Raw genomic sequence first — 25,943 nt, forward strand, 5'->3', positions numbered from 1 at the left:
ATGACAATGGGGACAGATGAAGTTCTTGTTAGACGTCTAGGCAGAGGTGAAAACCCAATATATATCTCTATTTATATTAAAAGTTAAAATGCAAACATCTCTAGTATTCACAATAACAGCTTTTCAAAACAGCTGAAGTAGTCCCCCCACACACACTTTGCTTGCAAGATCTGTGATTTCCATTGGTCCCATAATTCATATATATAACATGTTTTGTTTATAAAAGTACAAAAAACTCGACCTCATAATTTACTTTCAGAAGTATTTATCCAAATCTAGAACTTCTGTCTAGAATAGGTATGGTAGAATTATAAAAATGAATATTTTGGAATACGAAGTAATGAATTTTATATTATATAAATTTTAAAAGCAGTGAACTAACTCTACTACTTATTGCTTAGATATTAGGAAGTTTGACTTCATTTTGATGTGAATTACTATCATTTTGAGAAAAATGTTAACTTGTTTCCTAAAACTGCAATCAGTGACAACTGAGTAAAAAAGCAAAGACATTTTTGTTCTATTCACAAGCACCAACAAACAGCTCAGTGGGGAAATGGCAGTGTGCCAGGTTGCCCTGTGAGCAATTAGGCTTCGTGGCAATCAGGAGACTCAGGCGTCTTAGGCCCTTAGAAAACGAGCATGTTAAGGACTTGGTGCTTTCACTTCCCTTTCCAAGAGGCACACGTGAGATATATCTTGTTTAGATGACCACCTCTCCCATCTATGGGACTGAAAGAAAGGTTAAGACAACTAAGAAGAAGCAAATTGAGGAGAACATGTGAGAGACTGGCAAGCATCATTGTCCACTAGACCTGCTGACTATATGTAATAACTGCTCTCAGATAAGACAGTAAACTCATTCTAATAATCAGAAGAAACAATAATTAAAAGATTCATACAATTATGAAATGCAAAAGTGCATTTTAATTGATCAAGAAAATCAGAGTGAAATTCAGAGGCAAACAAACCTGAAATTATCTCTCAATGAACAAACCTGAAATTATCTCTCAATGAAAAATAGTTGAAATGGGTAAAACCCAGTTTCAGCAAGGAATTTGTGTATTTACTCTTTTATTAACTTCTGCATGGAAAGTTTCTAAGAAAAAAAACAATGCTGAATGATTCAAATAAACCTTATGGGAGACTGTGGGTATCAATTTCATTTCGCTAAATTTAAACCTGAAGTTCCCTATTATCTGGTAAATGCTTTTTCTTTCTGATGTTTTATGAGTCTGAGTGAAAGGTTAAGACTGCCAACACACTGGACTACATTTTGCAAATTTGCTGTCTGTCTAATATGATACCCAGTAGCGTAAGAAGAATAAAAATGAAAGAAGTAAATAAGATTAAAAATTTTTAAAAATTAATCTAAGGATCCATAAATATACTTTCTAATACATTCCTTAGTTAGAATAATGTAGGATCAGTTGAAAAATTTTACTAATTCAATATTGTCAAGAAGCCACCATATTTATCTGAATTTCAAATGAAACATAGGACAAATTTATGATATTTTTATATTCATCTAGCCAAGATACACTTCACTTTATAAATAAAATAGATTTTAAAGGGCAAAAGTCAATATTTAAATCAATCCTTCTTCATATGTATCTTCAACAAAAGCTCATTATTTCTCCCTTTCAATACTGTCTCATTTCATTTAAAGTTTTTCATTATTTATAGTGCATAAACAGACATGCCTTTTCTCTACTTCTTGATGTGCCAGGGACAATCATGTAATATACATATATGACAACTTACCCTACAAACAGAAATCCTCACAAATTTAAAATATATGGACCAACAAAACATTTCACTACACTCAGAAAACACAGAGTCTTTATTCCAAGAGGAACTTTCAGTAAAAAAAAAAATGATGTGTGAACAGCAGACACTGATGTTCACATAAGCATATTGCAGACAACCCAGCAGGCGGTTTTCTGTTTTTTTTGGATTATGCTCTGGAGGTGCTGGCACAATGGAATTTCAATACCATAATTGCTTATTTCGCTGTGTATCTTTAAAATAACAGGTAAAGGAAAAAAATCAACTACAAAAATAACAAAATGTTTTTAATTCTTCTTTTCAAAGGGTGCAATTTATAACCATTACACAAATAGAGAAGAAGCACAAAAGGGGGGGAGAAAGAAATAAAGTAATGTTCCAAAGGTTCAGTTTACAAGGACCTCACACTAAGTTTTTTTTCTCTGCAACTCTTACTAGAAACAGTATTATTTGTTAAAAATGCGCTAGCTGCCAAGAGCCATGGTCCATCTAAAGCAAAATGCTTAAGATGGAAATAGAGTGTTAATACAGAAAAAAGGGCAAGATTCGGTATACAAATTTCTGTAAAACCTATTTTTAAAAAGAATAATAAGGGGAAGTTTTGATTTGATATCTTTTTGACTGAAAAATAATTGCAATAACATATAAAATACTAAAATATATAACACTGTGTTAAAACAATAAGATGTAATCAAATTTCAAACTTTCTAATTAAACCTTTTCTTTGTAAGTTATTGGGAATTCAACACTAGTCTTGGTTCACATGATAGAACAATGGGAAAATTTTCCGAATGGTTGAACACTAACTCTGACAAGTGTGGAGAGCCAACTACAATACATTATATGGTAGCATAACCTGCCACCCACGTTGCTGAGAGAACAGCTTTCAAACACATGCACTGAGCTGTAAAACCACAAAATCCCTTATTACACATTGTCTTTCTTACTCTAGGTGAAATATACCATCAATTCTTTCCATTATAAATCTTTTTTTATTACTATTTTTGAAGCCTATTTAACAATTTGACTGTCTTTTTCTTACATTGTAAAAGATGCCTTTTTAAAAAAGAAAATGCAACAGGAATGTTATCATCCTCCTATGGTATTATGATGAAGGCTGATATCTGCTGCAGTTTCTTACAGCTTATTTTGGGGACCCATATTACCTAAAATGAGTTGTAAGCTAAAGTTCTCTCTCTTTTTAATTTAAAGACCGAGCCCTGATATTAGTTCACCAAGTTTCTTAAAGTATTTGAAAACATTTGCTTTCTTTAAGAAAGACTGATACATTGCTTTGGCGGCTTTAAAAAAATACATGAGTTTCATCATCAGCAAAAGAAGAGAGAAAAACAGATTGTCAAAATTCATCACAGAGTGAGTGTTCTCTCTCTTTTTGTGTTTCTTCCCAACATTCCTCCCTTCCTTGGCACAAATCCAAACCTATACCAACCAACCAACAAACAAAAACAAAAAGTTATTCTAGATTCAAAGATACAATGGTATCCTAGACAGTGTTTGTCTTATATTGGTAAAACATGTAAATGAAGTAAGCCTGCAGGATGACAAACCCACGTCATCCTCAGTACAGCACTGTGCTTTGTCAAAGATGCCTTCTTATCTTGCAGCAAAGAGCTCACTGCAATAATGACTGTACAGATCTGTACAAAAGGGCTTGAGATACAGAACAATAAGGGTGAAAAAATAAAAAACTTAAAGACACTACTTTTACAGAGATTCCAGGACATTACTTTTTGAATATTCAAGATAGTTAAAGTCATTTCTAATATTGTGTTTCTCTGTACCATTTTCCCTGATTAATTTCTCTCCAAAATTCTCCCTCCTGTCCTTTACATTTCCCTCCCCACAACTCCAGCCCACCATGACCCACCTCCACTCACAGTCTGCTAAGTGAATCACAGCATTCCAGGACAGTTACAGGACATAATAGTTTCTTCTGGGGTTTTCATTTGCAATGTTGTTCAAAGTGAATTTTATTTGTAAGTGTTTCTACTATACTGACAAGGTCAATTAGTCCTGTGAACTATTGGTCTTTCTGCCTGATAGCTTGGTGGATTATTCAAGTGGGACCATTCATAACCTATAACTGAATATGCTGCCAATTAACCTCAGAAACATGACAATACCGATATCTAATGGGATTTTAAGTTTACTTAATAACATACTATGGTAATGTCATTTTCCCCAAATTGGTGGTATATTATTTGATAGAAACACTACATTTTTGATGAAACTCTACATTCAAATTATTCAACTTGTAAGTTATGGTGTAAAAATTACATAGAGTTATTTCTATTTTAGGGAAGTTCAATATAAAAATGTTGGAGCTTTTTAAAAACAATAGTTATTATTAATATCAGCATGCCTACATTTGCTTATATAATTTATACAACTAAATAAAGGATAAGAGAATCCTTTAATATGCAATATCCAGTGCTCTTATCAAGATTTCTCTTAAGGTACAGAAAGCACTACTACTCTCTCAGTAGCTAATGTGGAAATTAATTTGTATTTTACTTCAAATATTCAAAAAAACAAGTTTTCAAATATTATTTTTTAAAAACACTAAAGACAGGAGAATTTGCGTTAATTGAATGTTTACTATGTGACAGGCAACATGAATAAGTACTTTCCAAACTTTATCTTACTTAATCATCTCAGGAATCCAGTGAAACTGATACTGTTATCCCTATTTTATGCATGAGGAAACTGAGGTTTCAGAGGGGCTCAGTATGTCCCCAAGTTTCTCACAGCCAATAAACGGCAAAACTGAGACTTGACACCAGATCTGTCCAGTTTGTCAAAATGTGGTCTTTCAACATCACTCGGCCTAAAAAAATATGAGATAATCCCCAGTCATCTCCCAGTATCATCTTATAATAATTGGACCACAGAATACTGCCAAGCTTCAAAACCATTATATAAAAGAATGATATCCAATTACTACTGAGCAACAACTAGAAGGAGATGAAAGAATGAAGAAGGGTGTTTTGATATCCAGATAATTACATCAACACGAAAAGTTTTATTAACAGTAAGACAATACTCCAGTTTTTTTCATATCATTTCCAACGCAAAGGCACTCTCATATAAACGAATGTACATGTGGTCTACACGCGGCCCTGTACCCACACATTACCTGCTCACATACACACAAACTCATCCAAACTGTTAGACCCACTACTCCCAGTTTCTAAGCCAAAAGTATCGTCTATTATGTCAGGCCACAAAGAAGTGAAAAGCTATCTTAACACCACAGGTATCAAGGTATCAATTTCTCTGCTGAGAAGGATTTTTAAAACAAGTTGAATAACTTTTTCATGTAGTAATTTTTTTTAAAACTATCTGATCAAGTGAGCCAACTTAACATATATTCTAGCAAAATATGTATTGTGATACCTCTGTTTTTGCTTTACAAATTTCAAACAGAAGCAATTTGTTCAACTGTTAGGTCAAACTGCCCTAAAGGCAAATGCCTATTAACAGTAGCACGCCCTGTGCATTTCTAAAACTCAGTTACTACTCCCAACTTCCCAAATCAGGGAGGCTTCAGACTGGCTAAAGTAACTCTCAGGGCTTCAATCACTGCTATTCGTAAAACCATTTGTGCAACTAGGATAGACAGAGCTTATTTGAAAATATTGGCTTGGGTAAAAGTCATGACAGTCAAAATATGCATAAGTAATAAATTTTTAATGCCCATTTATACCCCCCAATTCTATAAATTTATTACTATAAATATTGTATTAACTTAAAAGAACACATCCTGCAGAGAAAGTATAAGGGATAAGAAGTAGACTTCAGAGTCATCAATGTTCAGTCAGCTTTGCTTATTTTTTAAATAAATTAAATCAAATCCCATAAGCATTTCAAGAGAGTACAAAATCAAAGGAAGTATCCAAGTGAGTAAACTATTACCTTAGTAAAGAAAAATCTAATATTTTGACAGAATGGATCAACATGTGATCCAACAGATTTTATGCTATTAACTGGTTCATATCAAAAAGATTAAAACTGCCAAATTATTCCTTTATAAAAGCCATAAAATAATAAAGCCAGTGATGCTATAGTTTCAAAGGATTAAGTCTATATATTCAACCCAATGCCAATGGAAATTTCATTAAAATAAAAAACAAAAAACTAGAAAACCTGCATGGGATGTATGCTCTGTCCAACTTTGGACAATTGATATTGAAATGCCAAATATGAACATCAAAAAATTTTTTAAAAAACCACTTTATACTTACATCTGGCAGTAAGGAATTGAATCCAAGACAACTTATCTACTCTCCATTACTAGAACATGCCGTAAGAATGATAACACATTTATCTAGCACTTTCCGACCTGTGCAGTCAAGTATAAGGATAAGGCAAGCAGCCACTACAAAACTAAAGGAAAAAAGAAATCCGGAAGGATATAAACTTATATTGATTGAGAAACCTATTATTTATTTGATACATCGCAGATGTTTTTACACAACTTATTTAATCTTCACAATCACCCAAACAAGATAGGTATTGTGATTCTTCTTTTTTAAATAAACACATGCTCAGAAAGGACAGAGAAAGTGCCCTATATCACAAAATAAAGAAGTGATAGTACCAAGATTCCAGTCTGATCTGACAGACTCCAAAACCCACAACTAAAGGACCATATGGCAAAGACAATCTAGAAACATGTTCCTTCCTCTGGCTTAGGTCTCATCCTTCTGTCCCACTTTAAATACAATATTTAAAACCCAGATTGCAGATTATGAAACAGACTGGGTTTCTGCCCCTGGAAGCCAAGGTTAGAGAACTCCATGTTCAGTGGCAAGTACAATATGACTCTGGGGGAATAGCAGCAAGTTTCAAATGACTACAACTTCAGGTTAAACGGAGTTCAGTGAGTCATGATAACTCCGTGCTTCTGATAATCCTGATCTTAGTCAACAGGAAGGTTTCAAATTTGAATTCCATATCTGCCTTAGACAATTCTTGCTCAACACAAGGCAAGTCTTCATACAAAATAAGTATTTTAAAGCCAGGAACACCTCTCAATGCCTTCACTAATTTTCCTCAGAGAAATGATAAAATTTTAAAACGGATAAAGCTAATGTTTAAAAACAAGATTTTATAAATTAGATGAGGATAATTTTGATTTTTTATCCTTTTATTACCATAAATGTAATGCCGCTCTATTTTATTTTATTAGCTTTTTTTAAGGAAAATCAGCACTGAGCTAACATCTGCTGCCAATCCTCCTCTTTTTGCTGAGGAAGACTGGCCCTGAGCTAACATCCGTGCCCATCTTCCTCTACTTTATATGTGGGACACCTGCCACAGCATGGTTTGCCAAAAGGTGCCATATCTGCACCTGGGATCTGAACCAGTGAACCCCAGGCCGCCGAAGCAGAACATGCGAACTTAACCCTGCGTCGCCAGTCTAGCTCCCTACTTTAACACGGATTTTTTAAATTAGAGTAAAATAACACTATTTAGTCTAACATTTTAGAGAGTCAGAATGTCTGTATTTTCAAAGTTGCTATCTAAATACAGATAAAGTAGATGTACTAATATACTAAAATCGTATATTAGTAGTTATGGCCATAAGTTTCTGTTATTATTATTTTATTGATTTCTATTATAAAACTGGAGATGTTTTCCTATAGAAGAACATATTGGGGGACTCATTATTATGAAATCTCATTTGCTTAGAAGCAAGTATGTAGTCTCAAGGAAGAAGTAGGAAAAACAGAAGTTGCCAGCATACTATAATTATCATTTTATATGAGCTCAATATGCCAGTCAAATCCTAAGAAAACTTCTTATCCTGAGTGGTGGGGAGAGAGATGGACAGTATATTATATACTTTCTTTTTTGTTTTGTTTTGTTTTGTTTTGTTTGAGGAAGATTAGCCCTGAGCTACCTACTGCCAGTCCTCCTCATTTTTTGCTGAGGAAGCCTGGCCCTGAGCTAACATCCATGCTCATCTTCTTCTACTTTATATGTGGGACGCCTACCACAGCATGGCGTGCCAAGCGGTGCCATGTCCGCACCCAGGATCCGAACTGGCGAACCTGGAGCCACCGAGAAGCAGAACGTGCAAACTTAACTGCTGCGCCATCACGCCAGCCCCCTCTTTTTTTTTTAAAGACTTTATTTTTTTTAGAACAGTTTTAGAGTCACAGCAAATTGAGAGGAAGGCACAGAGATTGCCCATATACCTCCTGCCCCCTCACATGCAGTACCTCCCGTTATCAACATCCCCCACCAGATTGGTACATTTGTTACAACTGATGAACCTATGCTGACTGACACATAATCACCCAAAATCCAGAATTTACATTAGGGTTCACTCATGGTGTTGTACATTCTATGGGTGTAGACAAATATATAATGACATGTATCCATCATTATAGTATCATACAGAGTATTTCACTGCCCTAAAAATCCTCTGTGCTCTGCCTACTCATCCCTCCACCACCCCTAACTCATGGTAACTCCTGATCTTTTTACTGTCTTCATAGTTTTGCCTTTTCCAGAATGTCACACAGTGAGAATTATACAGTATATTGCCTTTTCAGATGGCTTCTGTCACTTAGTAATATGCATTTAAGGTTCCTCCATGTCTTTTCATGGCTTGACAGCTCATTTCTTTTTTAGTGCTAAATAAATTGTGTATACCACAATTTATTAATAATTTTCTATATCACAATTTATTAATCCACTCACCTACTGAAGGATGTCTTGGTTGTTTCCAAGTTTTGGCAATTATGAATAAAGTTTCTATAAACATGCATGTGCAGGATTTTGTGTGGATATGTTTTCAACTCCTCTGAGTAAATACCAAGGAGCACAACCGCTGAATCACATGGTAAGAGTATGTTTAGTTTTGTAAGAAACCACTAAACTGTCTTCCAAAGTGGCTGTACCATTTTGAATTCCCAACAGCAATGAACGAGAGCTCACGTTGCTCTACCTCCTCACCAGCATTCAGTACTGTAAGTGTTCCAGATTTTAGCCACTCTAATATGTATGTGATGGTACCTTGTTTTAATTTACATTTCCCTGATGACATACGATGTGGAGCATCTTTTCATATGCTTATTTGCCATCTGTACATCTTCTTTAGTGAAGTGTCTATTAAGGTCTTTGGTCTATTTTTTAATCAGGTTGTTTGTTTTCTTATTGTTGAGTTTTTAAAAGTTCTTTGTATATTTTGGATAACATTCCCTTATCAGACATGTCTTTTGCAAGTATCTTCTTTCAGTCTATGGCTTGTCTTCTTCTCTTGATATTATATATAGTCAATCCAAGGTATTTGTCACTATGTGATGTTTGTTTATATGGTGGCAAAAAATGGGAGCCTATGGAATACGTAAGACCCAGAGCAAGAATTTATACATTTCACTATCAAAAATAAGTAACAGAAAATTTACATAGCTACTTAGGAAACACCATATTAATTTAGAACAAGATAAAAGACTGACTCAATAAAAGTTGATAGCTTACATATTATCTGAACAATTTCCCTACTATTGTTTCAAAGTTATGGTACCACTTAGTTTGAATCTAGATCTTCTTCTCTCATCAGAATTTCCTTGAGGGTCTCCTCTGCCTAGTGCTTCTGTCCTACTTAATTAAGCCCCAGAGATCAAGACAAGCTGTGCACCATTCAGTTAGCTAAGTATCACTCTTAAGAATCACGAAGTAGAGGGGCTGCCCAGTGGCCGAGTGGTTAAGTTCGAGCGCTCTGCTTCAGTGGCCCAGGGTTTCAACGGTTTTAATCCTGGGCGCGGACATGGCACCACTCGTCAAGCCATGCTGAGGTGGCATCCCACATGCCACAACTAGAAGGACCCACAACTAAAAAAAAAAAAAAAAAAACACAACTATGTACTGGGGGGCTTTGGGAGAAAAAGGAAAAATAAAAAAAAAAGTAATAAAAAAAATAAAAAAGAATTACAAAGTAGACAATTTGCTCTGAAAATGATGCTGAGATAGCTGGGCTACTGTTTTTGTTTTCTACCATCACCTATAATTGCAAACACGAGGAAAGCTCCCCTAAAACCTACAAACCCTTGTACGATGATTTTTCTTAATTTCCTTATAAAGGTAAAAATGGCCACAGCAGAAAGTATCGTCTTGTATTCCCAGAGTTTCTATTCTAATATTCTCACTCTTTTATTCTGAGATTCGAAATTTTTTTTTCTTAGAAATTTTATTCTCCAAATAACACTGTAAAGCTCTTTATAAAATCATTAAGCAAAATCAATCAGCAGGAAAAAAAGCAAATATTTACCCCAAAAGCATTAGCGTTAAAAGTATCAATCAAGGAAGTAAACAATTTTTAAATACATTTCAAAAACCTATAGTCAATCTATCCCCTGTCACTCACTAGTCATTTCCTCAGCTACACACTTCAATTTTTCTGAAAAACTTAAAGAAACATTTTGCTAATTTGTAATCTAATGTGATTGTAAGGAAAAAAAATGGAAGGAATATGTATTGTATATTGATTCCTAGCTATACCACTGACTTGCTGTGTGACATTGGGCAGCTCACTTCACCTCTCTGTGTCTCATTTGTAAAATAATGGGATTGTACTTGGCTAGGAGCTGCTAACTGGTGGCCCTTTGGCCACATCCAGCCTGTGGGCTTACCTTGTTTACCCAGCATGGGTTTTTCGTTTGTTTGTTTTTTGGTGAGGAAAATTCACTCTTAGCTAATATCTGTTGCCAATCTGCCTCTTTTTTTTTTTTTTTTTTGCTTGAGGAAGACTAGCTCTGAGCTAACATCTGTATCAATCTTCCTCTATTTTGTATGTGGGACGCCACCACAACACGGCTTGTGGTATGGTGTAGGTCCGCACCTGGGATCCAAACCCACGAACCTGGGCCGCCAAATTGGAGCACACTGGACTTAATCACTATGCCACAGGACTGGCCCCTCCCAGCATGTCTTAAAAATTGGGAAATTTCACCTTCAAATCCAGATTTCTGATTTTTCTTTCAAAACTGTAAGATTGGCAACACTAGGCCTACATTCCCATGTGTCCCACAAAGGCTGAAACTGAAGAGCAGCTGTCCCCTTTGGATAAGGCACGGACTTTTGGTGTTATGTTACCTGCCTGATTTCTTAGCATCTAAGTTTTTCGAAGAAATAGATTACCTCTAGAGTTTCTTTCAGCTCTAACATTCTCACATTTAGAGTGAGCCATATAGCAAAAGGTCCATTTATTCCAAGTCCTAGCTTTATTTGAATAAAGGGATAATAATAACATCTGACCACCACTTGAGCTTTGGAGAGACAAAATGAAATAGTGAGTAGAGACTGCTTAGCACAGTGACATGCATGTGTAAAGTGCTTAATAAATAACAGAGGTAACAGTAAACAAATTACAGTGAACATAATGACTCAAAAACAATTCTATGATGGTCAATTCAATCTAAATCAAAACTGATGTCCTGATTTTTCTCTTCTGAATGCAACACTGCTCCCACCAAAAATATCAACTGCAAGATTTGCTGCAGCTCTTTCTGCTGTACTACTGTTCTAATTAGGGCCATTTTAGTTGCCAAGAATAAAGATTAACTCAAAAGTTTATACAGGAAGAGGGGGCTTTCTGAGAAGTTTACATATCCATGGGAAGCCAGGAAAACACCAACAACCAGGTATCAGGTCAGTAAACGAAGAATATTGGGGGCACCAGCCACTTGTTCAACTCTATTTTTCTCTCTCCCGGTTATCTGTCTCCGTCCTTGCATCCACTCTATTCATTCCACACCATCCTAACTCCTTCCATGTCTTACATATTCTTCTCACTTTAAAACTTCAGTTTGCACATGGCCCTTCACCTTACTCACCCTCTCCATGTCACTATCTCTGTGCATCAAGTCTTGCTGCTAAGCTGCCTGTTTCATTTGAGTCATATTTTTGAGAGAGGCAAAAAATTAAAACAGAACTACCATATGACCCCCAAATCCCACTTCTGGGTATACACCCCAAAAACTGAAAGCAGGATCTCAAAGAGATATTTGCACATCTGTGTTCACAGCAGCATTATTCACAATAGTTAAGAGGTGGAAGCAACTCAAGTGTCCATCAACAGATAGATAACCATAATGTGGTATATACATACAATGGGGTAGTACTTAGCCTTAAAAAAAAAGAGAAAATTCTGTCGCATGCTACAACCTAAATGAACCTTAAGGACACTGTGCTAAGTGAAATAAGTCTGTCACTAAAAAGACAAATACTGCATGAGTCCACTTATGAGGTATGTAACGTTGTCAAATTCATAGAAATAAAAAGTAGAATGGTTACCAGGGGCCGAAGAGAGGGGAAAATGAGGAGTTGTTTAATGGATATAGATTCCTAGTTTTGCAAGATGAAAAAGTTCTGGAGATCTGCTATACAACAATGTGAAAACACCTATCACTAGTAACCTGTACACTTAAAAATGTTAAGATGGTAAATTTTGTGTTTTTTATCACAATTAAAAATTTTTTTTTTAATTTTCTGAAAGAAGGAATTGGATTTTCCCCAATAATCTTTTTGAAGCAAACTTCACAAGCATGGGTCACTGGCAAGCCCGTGAACTGACTGCTGGTATATTTATTTGACAACTTTTTATTAAATGCCTACTGCTTCTGAAACTGTGCTAGATTCTCAGCCAGGTGCCCACCCTTGCCCTGTTCAGCTGGCCATCCACGCTCAGTAGGCTTTCCTCATATAAAAGGGGTTGATAATCTCTATCTCTAAAACCATGTCATTTTCACTTTTATATTTCTATTATACCGTATTCTGCCATAGGGTTAAAAAAGGGTTTTTTAATTTTGTTTTTTGTTTTCTTTGCCCTTGGCTGTTACTACTGTCACTCTGCCTAAAAGAAACAGTGCAGCTCTTCCATAACTGATGCGAAAGAGCACTTGAAAAAAGCGACCTTACATACAGCACAATGAATGCTCTTGAAAGGAACCTCATCAACTTTGAAGTTTACTTTAAGTACGCATCAGCAGGACCAAACCTTCCAATGCAAAGCATTACGAAACAAAAGAATCCCCTTCAGAATCTTCTTACTTGGCACAAATACTATGGTAGGAAAAGATGGAATTTTCCTATTAACAAAAATAATTTCATTAGTCTCAAATCTAAATTTAGAAACTATTACTCCAAAGAGTGATTAAAATACTTGCAAGAACTGCCTTAATTCAGAATTGCATTAAATAAATTGCAATGAAACAATGTAACACATGCTTGATATGAAAACATGTAACACACGCTCGTGAAGGAAACTTTTCAGTCCCTATCTAACTGGATACTTCTGATCATTCTCAGCTCCTATGACAACATATTCTCTTGATTTTCTTCTCATCTCTGGCAGTTCCTCTCAGCCTTTTTCATTGGATAATATTTTTCTACCCAATACTTGAATGCTAGCATTTCCCGAGTTGCAGCCCTGGCACTCTTCTTTTCTACTATACACACTCCCTCAATGAATCAAAACTCACACTGAAGCTTCTACTTACACACTGATGGTTCCCAAATCCACACTCTTAACCTAGACTTGTGTCTTCAGGTTCAGATCCATATACCCCACTACCCACTGTTAAGCCCTCCACCTGAAAAAACACCAGAAATCAGTGACAAAACTTAATCTTATGAGCTTAACCTTTCTCTCTATCCCCAGTCTCAGTGTTCCTTGACAAGGTATTCCATTTCTGATTAACGGCAACATTCAACCAGTTGCCAAACCTGAGAATTCTAAATGCCTTCTTCTACCTACTTAAACCCCCTACACATACTCCTGGTATAACCCAGGTGGCAATCAGTCACAAGTCCTTTTGATTCCACTTCAAATACATCCCTTCCTCTTGAACTTCACTGCCACAGCCCTAGTTAATTCCTCATAATCTTCACCTGGATACTACCTGGTCTTCACATTGCTCCAACTCCAGCATTCCCAAGATTAGACTTTATTGATGTTTCCTCATTTAAAGTCTAAACTCCCTATAAGTCTGACGGTAAGCACAATCTAACTTTTGCTTACATATTTTCACTGTAGCAATTATATATTTATTCCCTACAAGAACGTAAACTCCTTATGTACAGAGGCCATATTACCATCACAATAAATGTGTTGAATGAATAAATACTTCTCCAGTCTTTCTTGTCATTCTCTTACACCTACCCAGCTTGCAGGCATACTAAACTACTTGCAGTTCTGCCATTATGCCATGCCCTCACTCTTTCACACCTTTGTGCATGCTGTGCCCCCTTTCAGAATGCCTCTACTTTCTTCTTCAGTTGAACAATCATCTCTTTCAGAAAAACTTTTTAAACCACTGCTTCGAATATTCCATTGTGTTCCCACAGCCTCCTAAATGCATCTACTAGACTATATTGTAACTGTTGATTTATTTCCCTGTTTCTTCCACTAGACCATGACGTGCTTAAGGGCAGAAAAAGTGACTATCTTTGCTGTATCTCCAGTACCTAACACAGTGCCTGGCACTTAGCAGGCCCTAAATAAATATTCACTAAATAAAGCATGAATCTATCTTTTATGGGAATGTCAGACTATATCTCTTAAAAAATGTAAAATCCAAGGGGCTGGCCCCGTGGCCGAGTGGTTAAGTTAGCGCGCTCCGCTGCAGGCGGCCCAGTGTTTCGTTGGTTCGAATCCTGGGCGCGGACATGGCACTGCTCATCAAACCATGCTGAGGCAGCGTCCCACATGCCACAACTAGAAGGACCCACAACGAAAAATATACAACTATGTACCGGGGGCCTTTGGGGAGAAAAAGGAAAAAAAATAAATAAAATCTTTAAAAAAAAAAAAATGTAAAATCCAAGTTTATGGTCAAACAAAAAACAAGAAGTAAAGGAATGTTTCTCTCTTAAAGATATGATATTCTACTGTGCAACATATTTCAGTTCCAAAAGGAGACATATCCCAAATGAATAGTTACATCAACTCCATTTTGGAAATAAGTAATGTATATAATCATGAATAATTTTTTAATTGCATATTTTACTTTTAAAGAGGGATAAGAGAGGACAATACTTCTGGCCTAAAAACTGTGTATCACATCAAAACATTATACACTCATTTCAAAGATTCCTAAAAACTAATTTAAAAAAATATATTGTCTTTTAGCTAACTTCAATAAAAACTTTTTTTCCAAAGGCTCAATAAATTAAACATTCTGTCTTACCAGACCAATTTATGTTTGTAGATATTACCTAAGTCATTCCACTTTATATCAAGTTGTTTAACATAGGCCCCTCATAAGAAAGTAAATACAAGTCGATTTTAAGATCAATGGATAGAATCAGAGCCTTTGTCTGCATCTTCTTACTCTACCCCACACATTAACGGAGCTCAAATTATAATAGTAAATGTTATTTTAACAGAAGAGCTGACTTATTAACCACTTCTGTCAAAGGACCATATATGGACTCCCACAGCCATGCCACTGATTTAAGACACAAGGTAGAGCCAAAAGGCTCGCCCACATGGAAGAAAGGCAAAATATCATTACAGCTTAACACTGAAGACTTGTTTCAAGCCTCCTCTTAAAAAAAAAATCACTTGGTAACAGCTTTATTATCTGAAGACAAAAACAAGGCTTAAAATTCACTTAAGTGCTCAAACTTGTGCTCCATCAATATTTTATCCTTTTGTGGCCACAAATTTTAGAAGCAGAATACTAACAATGAACGAAAGGACAACTTTCACATACGCTAAAAATATCTGCTTAACCTTAAGTTAACAAGTTGTTTTTTGTAGAACTGTACAGAAATAATCTTGAGAGTAGTCACTATACGTCTAATAAATCACATCAGTCTCAGATTTAAGTACAAAAATTTCTACAATAGTTTTTAAAAAGAGAAATAGCTAGTTAGCAAATTGAAAAGTATTTTAGGTTTTCTTAAATTTCAGCTGGAGATGTTTTCTAAAATGTTAAAATGGTCATATGTAAGATATACTAGTATTCTTTGGTTCCTTGCTCTAGATGACAAAAAATTGCCTACACACATATTCTCCCCTCTGAGAGCAAAGAAAAAGAACATTAAACCAAAATATAAAGCTAACATACAAAGGATTTAAAAATTTAAAAAGCACTGTATCTTTATTTGAAAACTTCTCTTAAATAACTTCCTGAACAGGAACAAAACTTCCTGCATAAAAGTAACACAATTGAGATGAAGTATTTGAAAAGATAATGCAATAAAGATTCTGAAATGCTAAATTCTCATTTCTATATAGAAATAGTCTCTTGTGGAGAAGCAATAAATTATAAATATCTTATAAAGTGTTCTTAGGTTGTTGGTTTCTGATTTGTGTAGGATGGATAATTTTGAAAACAAGAAAGTAGAATGAGCAGCAGAAATAAATTCAACTTTGGTGTCAAAGATGTTCTATGTGGTCAAAACCAGTTTTAGTATCTTGAAACCAGTAAGCAGAAAGTGTAAACTTCATTTCCATTTTAAGTCCCTCCTCAGGTATAGAGGCTAAAATATGCATTCTAGAACAGTAAAGGAAGGGCCTAATCTCTTTGTAGAGATTTTTGAACAGAGGTAACAAAATCTAGACATAACATCATGCTTCATAACTGAACTGAAGGAAAACATATGATAGAAAAAAATGACTTTGGGATAAATAGGGTAGCCACTACGTTTTCTCACCCTGAACTACAATTTTCTAAAAGTTACACTAGAAATCAATAATAAAATTACAGAAAATAGGTTTTTAGAATGTTTCAAGTAAACAAATCCATAATTTCTAGTAAAAAAGGAAAACCCATTAAAACACTCCAATACACACTACACCCTCCAGTGGGCAAACATCCATGGAAAAATATAAAAAGATTTAGTTGGATTTTCCACTCAGTTAAATCAGTCCTATAACTAATGAAATGATGGTTCTAAAAACCTCATAAAAGTTCACACTATTTTCATCACTTGTCTTAGTATCCGAATTAGAAGCAAAGATTTTTTTTAAATAACAATTTAAATCTTATAAAGGACTAATGTAAAAAAATAAAATCATGATCTGCTTATCTTTCCTTAAAAAACAAAGTGCTATCAGATTCTTATTTCTTTAACTTAGAAAAAAGGTAAACAGAATAAATCACATATAAAAACGTACAATTAAAAGATAAAGTATCCTTTATATCACGAGCTGCAAAGGCCGGCACTAATATTTTAAAGCAAAATCCAAAAATTATGGTTCCTTAGTGAGAACTGTGGCAGAAAAGCAGTATGTTCATTAAGTTTTTCAGGAAAACAACTTACATTATCACCTGGTAATATTCAGTATTACTGGTCTCATGAGGCTATGTGGTCACTACACAGAAATATAAACACACTTAGAATAAAATTAAGAGACTACCTAAAAGAGCCCTTATTCTATATGGGAATGTTTCAGCATTTAAATGATATAATAGTAGCAAAGACTAGATTAAAAGTATTCCACAATGGTCCAATACCATTTCAAGTTTCTCCAATTTACAACACAATACAAAATACATATTTAATACATAAATCTAGAAATCATGTATGAAGATGTACATTTCCCAAAATGCATCAAAGAATTTTTGAATATATATACTCTAGGAAAAACTAGCACAACTAAGACTCCCTGAGGTCTTGAACTTAGTACAACTAGGATACGAGACTAGCAATTAAAGGATAACAGTGACATCTAGTGGACATTTCAAACATATACCACACGTATGTTGGATGAAAACATTTTATTTTCAGCGTTTCACATATTTCAACCTGCCTGAGGAATTACATGACAAATCTTTAGTTTTAAACCAAAACAAGATGACTTTGCTCCCAAAAGGTTTCTCAATATGAGTTACCCAATCATGTGATAAATACAAAATATTTAAGAATTAAAGTATAAGAAGTGAATATCTCATCTTTAAAGCATTAAACACTAATTACATGTATTAGATAGATGACTCAACGAAGGGCTAGCAAAAGGTCCAATATAATCATCATAATAAAAAGAACTTTAAGATTCTGAATGAAAAAAGCACTGGGGTGAATGAAGAAACTTACAAAGAAAATTAAGAGCTTATCTATTTATGCATTTATTCAAATATGGGAAGTATGTATTAACCAGTATGGGATCTCAGATGAAATAGGAAATGTGTCTAAACTGAAAGAAGAATATCTTATCTACAACAATTTTTCAAAAACAAATTAGTTCTCAAGAAAATTTATAGGATTGTTTTTTAAAAGTAAATGAAGATAACTTTATGAAACAAGACCAGGCAGTCATCTCAAAAAGTGACAAACTTACCTCAAAGAAGGATGAAAAAACAAGCCAAAAACAACATCTGTGGAGAATGTCCTTACTCTTATTTGTCAATACATAAGCAAATTTCACAAGAGAACAACACTGTGCTTAATGAGAAAATAATGAAAGTATACATGATTTTTATTAAGTATTTTGTTACTAACTCAGGGAAGAAATATAAATGCAGAGACAGGATCTTAATATAAACAGTAAGTCAAATAAGAGTCCAGGCCACAAAGTAAGTGGAAGTCTTTCAGAAATCACAAGTGCTTCCCAGACCTCTCAAAACCACCTAACTCAAAAGATTTGAATGATTATTTGAGCTCAACGATTTTCTGACAAGAAAAAATGCTAACGCCAGAACTTAACAAGTATACAGTTCAAAATCATTGAAAATATCTCTGAAATATAAGTATTAGGGGACTAATAAAATTCAGGTCACAAAAGCCCTGTCCTAATAACTTCAAAAAGTTATAGAGAGGATAAATAAATTGTGGTATATTCAAACAATGGGCTACAACTCCATAAAATCAGCCAAACTGATCTATGGGATAAATGAATGAATGAATACATAAACAAACAAAATCACAACAACAGTTACCTCTGAGGGTAGGATGGAAATGGAGATAGACTGGGAAAAGGGATATGAGGGAATTTTCTGGGGTGATGGAAATGTTCTATATCTTAATAGGAGCTGGAGTTAAACAAATGCATTTGCCAAAGCTCACCAAATAACATACTTAAGATCTCTGCAAAATTTATATAAATTTTACCTTAAAAAATGAACGTTAAGCAAATATTAATAGCTCCAGTTATCATACACCATGCTGAAGTATTTGGGGTGATATGTACAGATATCTGCAACTTATTTTGAAATGCATGTAAAAATTACACGGATTGATGGACAGATTATAATAAAGTAAATATAACAAAATATCAACAATTAGAGAATCTAGGAGGTAAGTATATGAGGCTCACTATATAATTCTTTCAGCTTTTCTGTATGTCTGAACATTTCCATATTAAAATATTGGAAGAAAATAAAGATGACAATCAGAATTCAAAAGAAAATTAAAAATATTAAAAAGAATTAAAAATGTTTTCTTAAATATTAACAATTTTCCCTTTATATATTAACATTTAACCTGCTAATCTAATGTCAAATGAGATTATCCTCTAAAGAGCAACAGTTACAGGATAACATATTTTTAAAAACGTGAAAGACATACCCGAATTTCTTGAAGGTTGTGAAAATTATTTCCTACTCTGACTGAGATCTTGCTTGGAGTATAGCTTTCATCAGATTTGTAGTCCGCATAAATACATAATGTCTTCACAGTTGTTTTTCTTCTAAAAGCAATTAAGGTAAAAACAACATGCCCTTTATCATGTGGAAAGATTATATCCAAAACACCTTCTGATTTTAAAAATCACAGTTTGCTAAAACAAGTATTTGAATCAACAACTTCCAAATCCTTTAATTTTAACAGGATGAAAATGAAGAACATGTAAAAATACAGATACATATTTACTTATATAGACGTCTCTTATCTAGAACATGGTCAAGAACCAGATGTGAGCAAAGAAGGAAGAGTTAAGCCAAAATAGGTACCTTAGAGTGCAAACAACATAAAGGATTTCAGTCGTCTTGATTTGTATTTCAGGCAAAGAAATTATTCTAATAAGCTTGGGGTCTTTTACTAGTTAATTACTTAATTTCCTATGTTAATACTTGAAAATAACTACCTAAGTGAGAAATTAAGTCAAGCAAAGAGAAAAGTACTTTTTTAAAAACAGGAAGTATAATCTATTACTTAATGCAAAAAACAGAATTCTGTTGTTTTTAAAATACATATCTTAGGAAGATAAGCAAAGACTATATAACAGAAAATTAATCTCGGAAAAAATCCAAGTGGCCAAAAACCATGAAAATGTGTTCAATCTCTAATAATCAAAGCAACAGAAATTAAAAGACACATAGACATTAGTTTTATCATACTGGAAAATATCAAAATGACTGATAATACACAAATTTAATTAGAAAAGGTACTTTCATAGCCAGTTGAAAGCTGGCTGTACTTTCACAGCCTTTGACCCACAAATTCAACCTCTAAGAATACACTAAAAGATAATAAAACAACTACTCAGAAATGGATCAGATAAATGTTTATTGTCCTGCAGTTAAATTACTAAAAAATTATAAACAACCTAAATATCCATTTCAATAGGGAATTAGTTAAATAAATTATAATATATCCATTTGATAAAATACTATACAACTGTTTAAAATAATCATGCAGATATATAATTACAGTAGGAAAAAAGTAGACTATAAAACAGTATATACAAAGGAGTATATTTTGGGGAAAACTAAAAAATTTTTAAAGAAATATAAACCTATATGTATGTATGGAAAAAGACATAGAATCATACAAAAACAGAAAAAGTGGCTACTTTAGTGGGGTGCAACTATGGGAAATCTTTATTTTCTTCTTTATGATTTCTATAATTTCTGAATCATTTTTACAATAAGCAAGTGCTATTCTGTTGATTAGAGAAAAAAACAGATAATTTTAAACATCAACCAAAAAAACCATTAAGAAGTCTATTTAAATGTGCTTTAAAAGTTAAGTCTGGTATAAACTGGCACTAACTTAATAACAATGAGCTCCTTGAACAGAAGCAGTCTGTGTCAAGTCAGCCTATAAAAACAGCAGGGGATCTGCGGCTCTTAGCGAGGGGACCAAACTTCTGTAGACTGAGGTATTCATCAGAAAGGAATGGGGAAAGTTAAGGACTTTTCCTCAAATAATAAAGGCAGATCAAGATGTAAAATGCTAAATACCGAGGAACTGCTGACAGGATAAATACCATTACCAGGTTTTCAAAAGAGGCCAGAGGTATCAAACTGACATCTTTCTCCTTCTGCTGGGCCAGGAAGGAGGCATGAGTGGGAGCAAAGGAAGAAGGAGAAATTCTGGAGTGCATACCAAAGATCTCTTCCCTGAAGAGCCCTGAGCGGGCACTGAAAGGTCTTTCTTATTTTGGAGAGATCAAAGATCATGAGGATTACTCCTGAGGACTTTTTTCTCTTTTTTTTTAACAGAAGCAGATCTAAAGGACCAAGCTTTTTGCTCAGAACAATTTTATTTCCAAGTTATTAAACCCAATAACTTAGTCATTGGAAACTACAAGATGATCAGGGTGAGGTTAGAAAGGCAAAGAATAATAACACTAATGACTATAAAAACAATAGCAAAAGAGGCAAATAGCAGGTGAATATTCTGTATCTGGCCCAGAAGTAATGCTTAAATATATTATCCCATTTACTCCCCAATCTTGTGACACAGGAACTATTACCACCTCCATTTTACTGATTTTCTTTTTCTTTGGAGGAAGATTAGCCCTGAGCTAACATCCACCACATCCTCCTCATTTCTGCTGAGGAATATTGGCCGTGAGCTAACATCCATGCCTATCTTCCACTACCTGTGGGACACCTGCCACAGCATAGCTTGATAAGTAGTGCATAGGTCTATGCCCAGGATCCAAACCAGCGAATCCCAGGCCCCTGAAGCGGAGCACCTGAACTTAACTGCTACGCTACCAGGCTGGCCCCTGATTTTTTTTTAAATAATAATGCTCAGTGGTTAATAACTGGCTTAAGGTCAAAAAGCTAGCAGGTGGACACAGTCAAAGTTCAAAGGTGTGCTTGTCTGCTTCACGTGATCTTAACCACTATCCCCTTCCTATTAATTAACTGTACTTAGCTTATTCAACAGTCAGTGACACCAGTTTACAGTAAGATGCATAGTTCTTTAAATGTTATCTACACCATGGGTTCTCATTCTAAGGTCCACATATCCCCAGAAATCATATATAATTATGATACATACATAGTTTTATTATATTTGCAAAAGAAACTGTAACCAAACCAAAAGTTTAAAATTATTCCTCTAAAAGGTACCCATAAAGCCTTTTAAAATGATTTATCAATTTTATCTCACAGTAAATTTATAAAAGAATATTGCATAGAAAATCACACTGTTTGTCAGTAGCAATGCACATGGGAAGATGGAATGCATGGATTATGACACAGCAGAAGCTACTCAAATTATCATAATAATAATAATCACCATACTCTGAACGCTTACTACATTCCAGGCATCACGCTGAACTCTTAGAATGAGGAATAGCATAGGAAGGGAGAAGGAAGAGGATAATACTGCCCCATTTCCCAGCCTCTCTCTATCCCCTCCCCCACTACTCCCTTTCTGCTGAGAAAGAGCTGCTGGCAGGAAGCAAACATTTGCTTTGATCCTTCATGTCACAGATTTAATAGGGACAGGCTCTACTTGGTCCAGCACTTTCATAACTGGATGGGTAAGTCTGTTTAATTCTAGAGTTCAATATTAGGAAACACACTTGACTGCAGACACAAGCCCCTTTCTCAAAGATAATCTTTGTCAGTTTTATAAAGGTCTTATTTTGTTCTCCACCTGCTGATTTGGAACCCATGAAATTGCAACAGAAGACATTAGCAGCAGATACTCCTAGGTGCCAACAACCTAACAGCCCTTTTTTCTTTCTTCATAACATCCAGCTGAAAGACTATATTCCCCAGCTTCCCTTAAGGCTGGGTATGACCATGTGACTAATTTATGGCCAGTAATATTTAACCAAATGGCTGTGTCTTATAAAGAAAGTTTCTTTAAAAGGAAGACATGTCCCTTTTACCTTTCCTACCTACTCCTTCCTGCTGCCTGGGATATGGACATGATGCGTGGAATTCCATTAGGCATCATGAATCATGAGATAATCTTAAGAATAGAACCATGAGGTGGAATGGAAAGAGAAGAAATGTGGGTCCCAATACACTAAGAGGCTACCATACCACTCCTGGACTGCCAGGCTCCTCTTATAGGAAGAGGTAGAAGAAATAAATTTCCACTTCGTTTAAAACACTGTTATTAGAAGCTCTATTACTGGAAGTTCTCACTCCCATTTAAAGTAACATTCTTATGTCCACATTACAGATGAGGAAACTGAGGCTCAGATCAGGTTAAGCAAGTAGTTCTTATTTACATATCTAATAAAGCACAGAGCCAGAATTTGAATCTAGGTTTGCATGACTACACTTACATAAAAGTAACTACTAATTCCTGAGGTACAAGACTTAAAACTAAAAATAAAATAGTCATAAAATTCTGTTTATCATTTCATGTTAACATGCTAGATACATTCTTACCAAAAAACTGTGACATAAAAGAAACATAAAGAGTCCACATATTTGCCTAAAACAAAAAGCAAACAAATCATTTAATATATAAATGACTGAATTCTCCTTTGTTTCTGGTACATTGATGGAAAATGCCCTCTTTGTGTAAAAGTATGTTTCTAATCAATGTTAATAAGATGCTAAAATGAAAGTTTTCACTGAAGATTAACACAACAAAGACCTATTTTAATAGGACCTATTTTCATAGGACATATAAGAGTTTAATGTAAAACTTTCAGCAGATATAAACAAACAGACAAAAAGTCAGGGATGTCTGCCCATGAAGGAATAACTGTCACAGGACTTGCCCTCCCACCATAAACAAATAGAATACTAGACAACAGATACAAAGCACTGTCTGTAGACACTGAACGACAGGCAGCACAGGGCTATGAGGCCTGAGAGAAAGCAAACGGATGAGGTGAACCCTATGAACAAACGGGCTTTCTGACTGATGGCAATTTCTGGACTGCAGTGCAGGGAGGGAAAAGTCTAACAGAACCTTCAGTGTCACCAAGTTGAGAAAGGAGCTATACTGAGAAAAAACTCCAGCAATCTGCACAGAGTCCCTTGAGCCTTTGACTGAATACCAACCAGCACACACATAAGGTGAAACCTGACAAAGACATGCAAAGAACAGCAGTTGCTGGGGAAAGAACAATTACTGGAAGCAGTAAACCAAACAATTCCAAACAATCATTAGGGGTCCCAAGAACCAAAGTGGAGAGTCCAAATATCTCTTCAAATATCTAGGACATTCATTTGAGATCCCCGAAGGGTCAAGCCCTAGTATACCATGAGGCTAATTTTGCCCAAGAGAAGTGATCTTAAAAAGTGGTCGAGGGACCTAAGGGGGACCTCAAGACCCTTTCAGGAGATCAACAAGGTCACAACTATTTTCCTAATAATACTAAGATGTTATTTGCCTTTTTCAGAATCATTCTGAGTACAGAGTGAAGTTTTCCAGATGCTATTTGGCACAGGATGCTGCAAAAGATTTAATGAAGAAGCATATATGAGACTCCAGCCATCTTCTCTTACGCCAGACACTAAAAAGATTCACAAAGTAAAATAACACTCTTCCCACTATTTTTGTTTGCTTTGGAAGAGACAGTTATTTTTTCCTTAAAGAAAGTTATTTATGTTAACATATAATAGGTTAATTACCTAATTTTGATGAATAAATAAATACTTTAAAATTCCTCAGCTAGAATTTCTAATATGGTAAATACTGATAGATATAAAAAATAAAAGATCTTCAGGGGCCAGCCTGGTGGCACAGCAGTTAAGTTCACACATTCTGCTTTGGCGGCTCAGGGTTCGCCAGTTTGGATCCTGGGTGCGGACCCATGCACCACTTATAAGCCGTGCTGTGATAGGCGTCCTGCATATAAAGTAGAGGAAGATGGGCATAGATGTTAGCTCAGGGCCAAACTTCCTCAGCAAAAAGGGGAGGATTGTTGGTGGATGGTTAGCTCAGAGCTAATCTTCCTCAAAATAAATAAATAAATAAATAAATAAAAATAAAAGATCTTTGGAGAACTCAATAAAAGTTTAAAGTGGTACTGAAACCAAAAACTTGCAGAACTGCTGCCCTAAAGCAGGGATCAGCAAACCACAACTCACAGGCCAAATGCGGCCTGCCATTTATTGTTGTAAAAACACTTTTATTAAAACAAAGCAATACTCATTCACTTACATACTATCTACAGCTGCTTTTGCACCACAATGACCAAGTTGAGTGGTTGCAACAGGCTAAAACATGGTTTGCAAGGCCTAGAATATTTACCATCTATCCTGTTACAAAAAGTTTGCTGACCCCTGCCCTAGAGTAAAGGGTATTCTAGACCCACCATAAAAAGCCTTAAAATCAAGCCTCAAAAAGGTCAAGTTGATTCTTAAGTAACTTAACTGTCTGCCAGAACAAAGTCTAAGCCTCTTTAAAGAAAAACTCCAGCACTCAACAAGGTAAAATTTACTATATCCAGTATCCAGTCAAAAATTACTATGAAGAATCAGAAAAATATGACCCATAATGAGGAAAAATAAGTCAATAAAGACAGATATAGAAAAGACAAGAGATGATGAAATTAAAAGATAAGGACTTAAATAGAGAAAACATAAATATCTACCTATAGGTGTATATAACAAACCATTTTAAAACTTAGCGGCTTAAAAAAATCATTATTTTGTTTAGGAATCTTGAATTTGGGCAGGCCTCAGAAGGGAAGGCTCCTTCACAGTGTCAGGTGTGAAGGATCTACTTCCAAGATGGGTCACTAATATGGCTGGCAAGTTGGTGCTGGTTGTCAGCTGGGAGCTTAGCTGAGGCCTTGGGCTCTGGTTCATTTCTTTGTGGGCTTCTTCATTTGATGTAGGTTTTCTTACAGCATGGTAGATGAGTATCAAGGGAGAGAATCACATAAAAAGAGAGTGAACAAGGCAGAAGTTGTATCGCGTTTTATGACCCAGTCTTAGAAATAAGTGTTACAACATCAAAACTCTATTAGGCAAGAAATTCACAAAGACTTGACAATTTCAAGGGGGAAGATAGATGTC

The 25,943-nt window shown here is 35.0% G+C and overlaps 1 protein-coding gene across 3 annotated transcripts in view; it reads right to left on the reverse strand.

Moving 5' to 3' along the window:
* The window catches only part of ANAPC10 (anaphase promoting complex subunit 10), a 147,365-nt gene that overhangs the window by 85,679 nt on the left and 35,743 nt on the right, over nt 1-25,943 (reverse strand). For all 3 annotated transcript variants that reach the window (XM_044767191.2, XM_014838114.3, XM_044767189.2), the window contains exon 4: nt 19,336-19,456. In XM_044767191.2, coding sequence (XP_044623126.1) covers nt 19,336-19,456 — 121 coding nt within the window. The remainder of the gene's footprint in view (nt 1-19,335; nt 19,457-25,943) is intronic.

The sequence above is a fragment of the Equus asinus genome, chromosome 3 (assembly GCF_041296235.1).
Source record: "Equus asinus isolate D_3611 breed Donkey chromosome 3, EquAss-T2T_v2, whole genome shotgun sequence".
Lineage (NCBI taxonomy): Eukaryota > Metazoa > Chordata > Mammalia > Perissodactyla > Equidae > Equus > Equus asinus.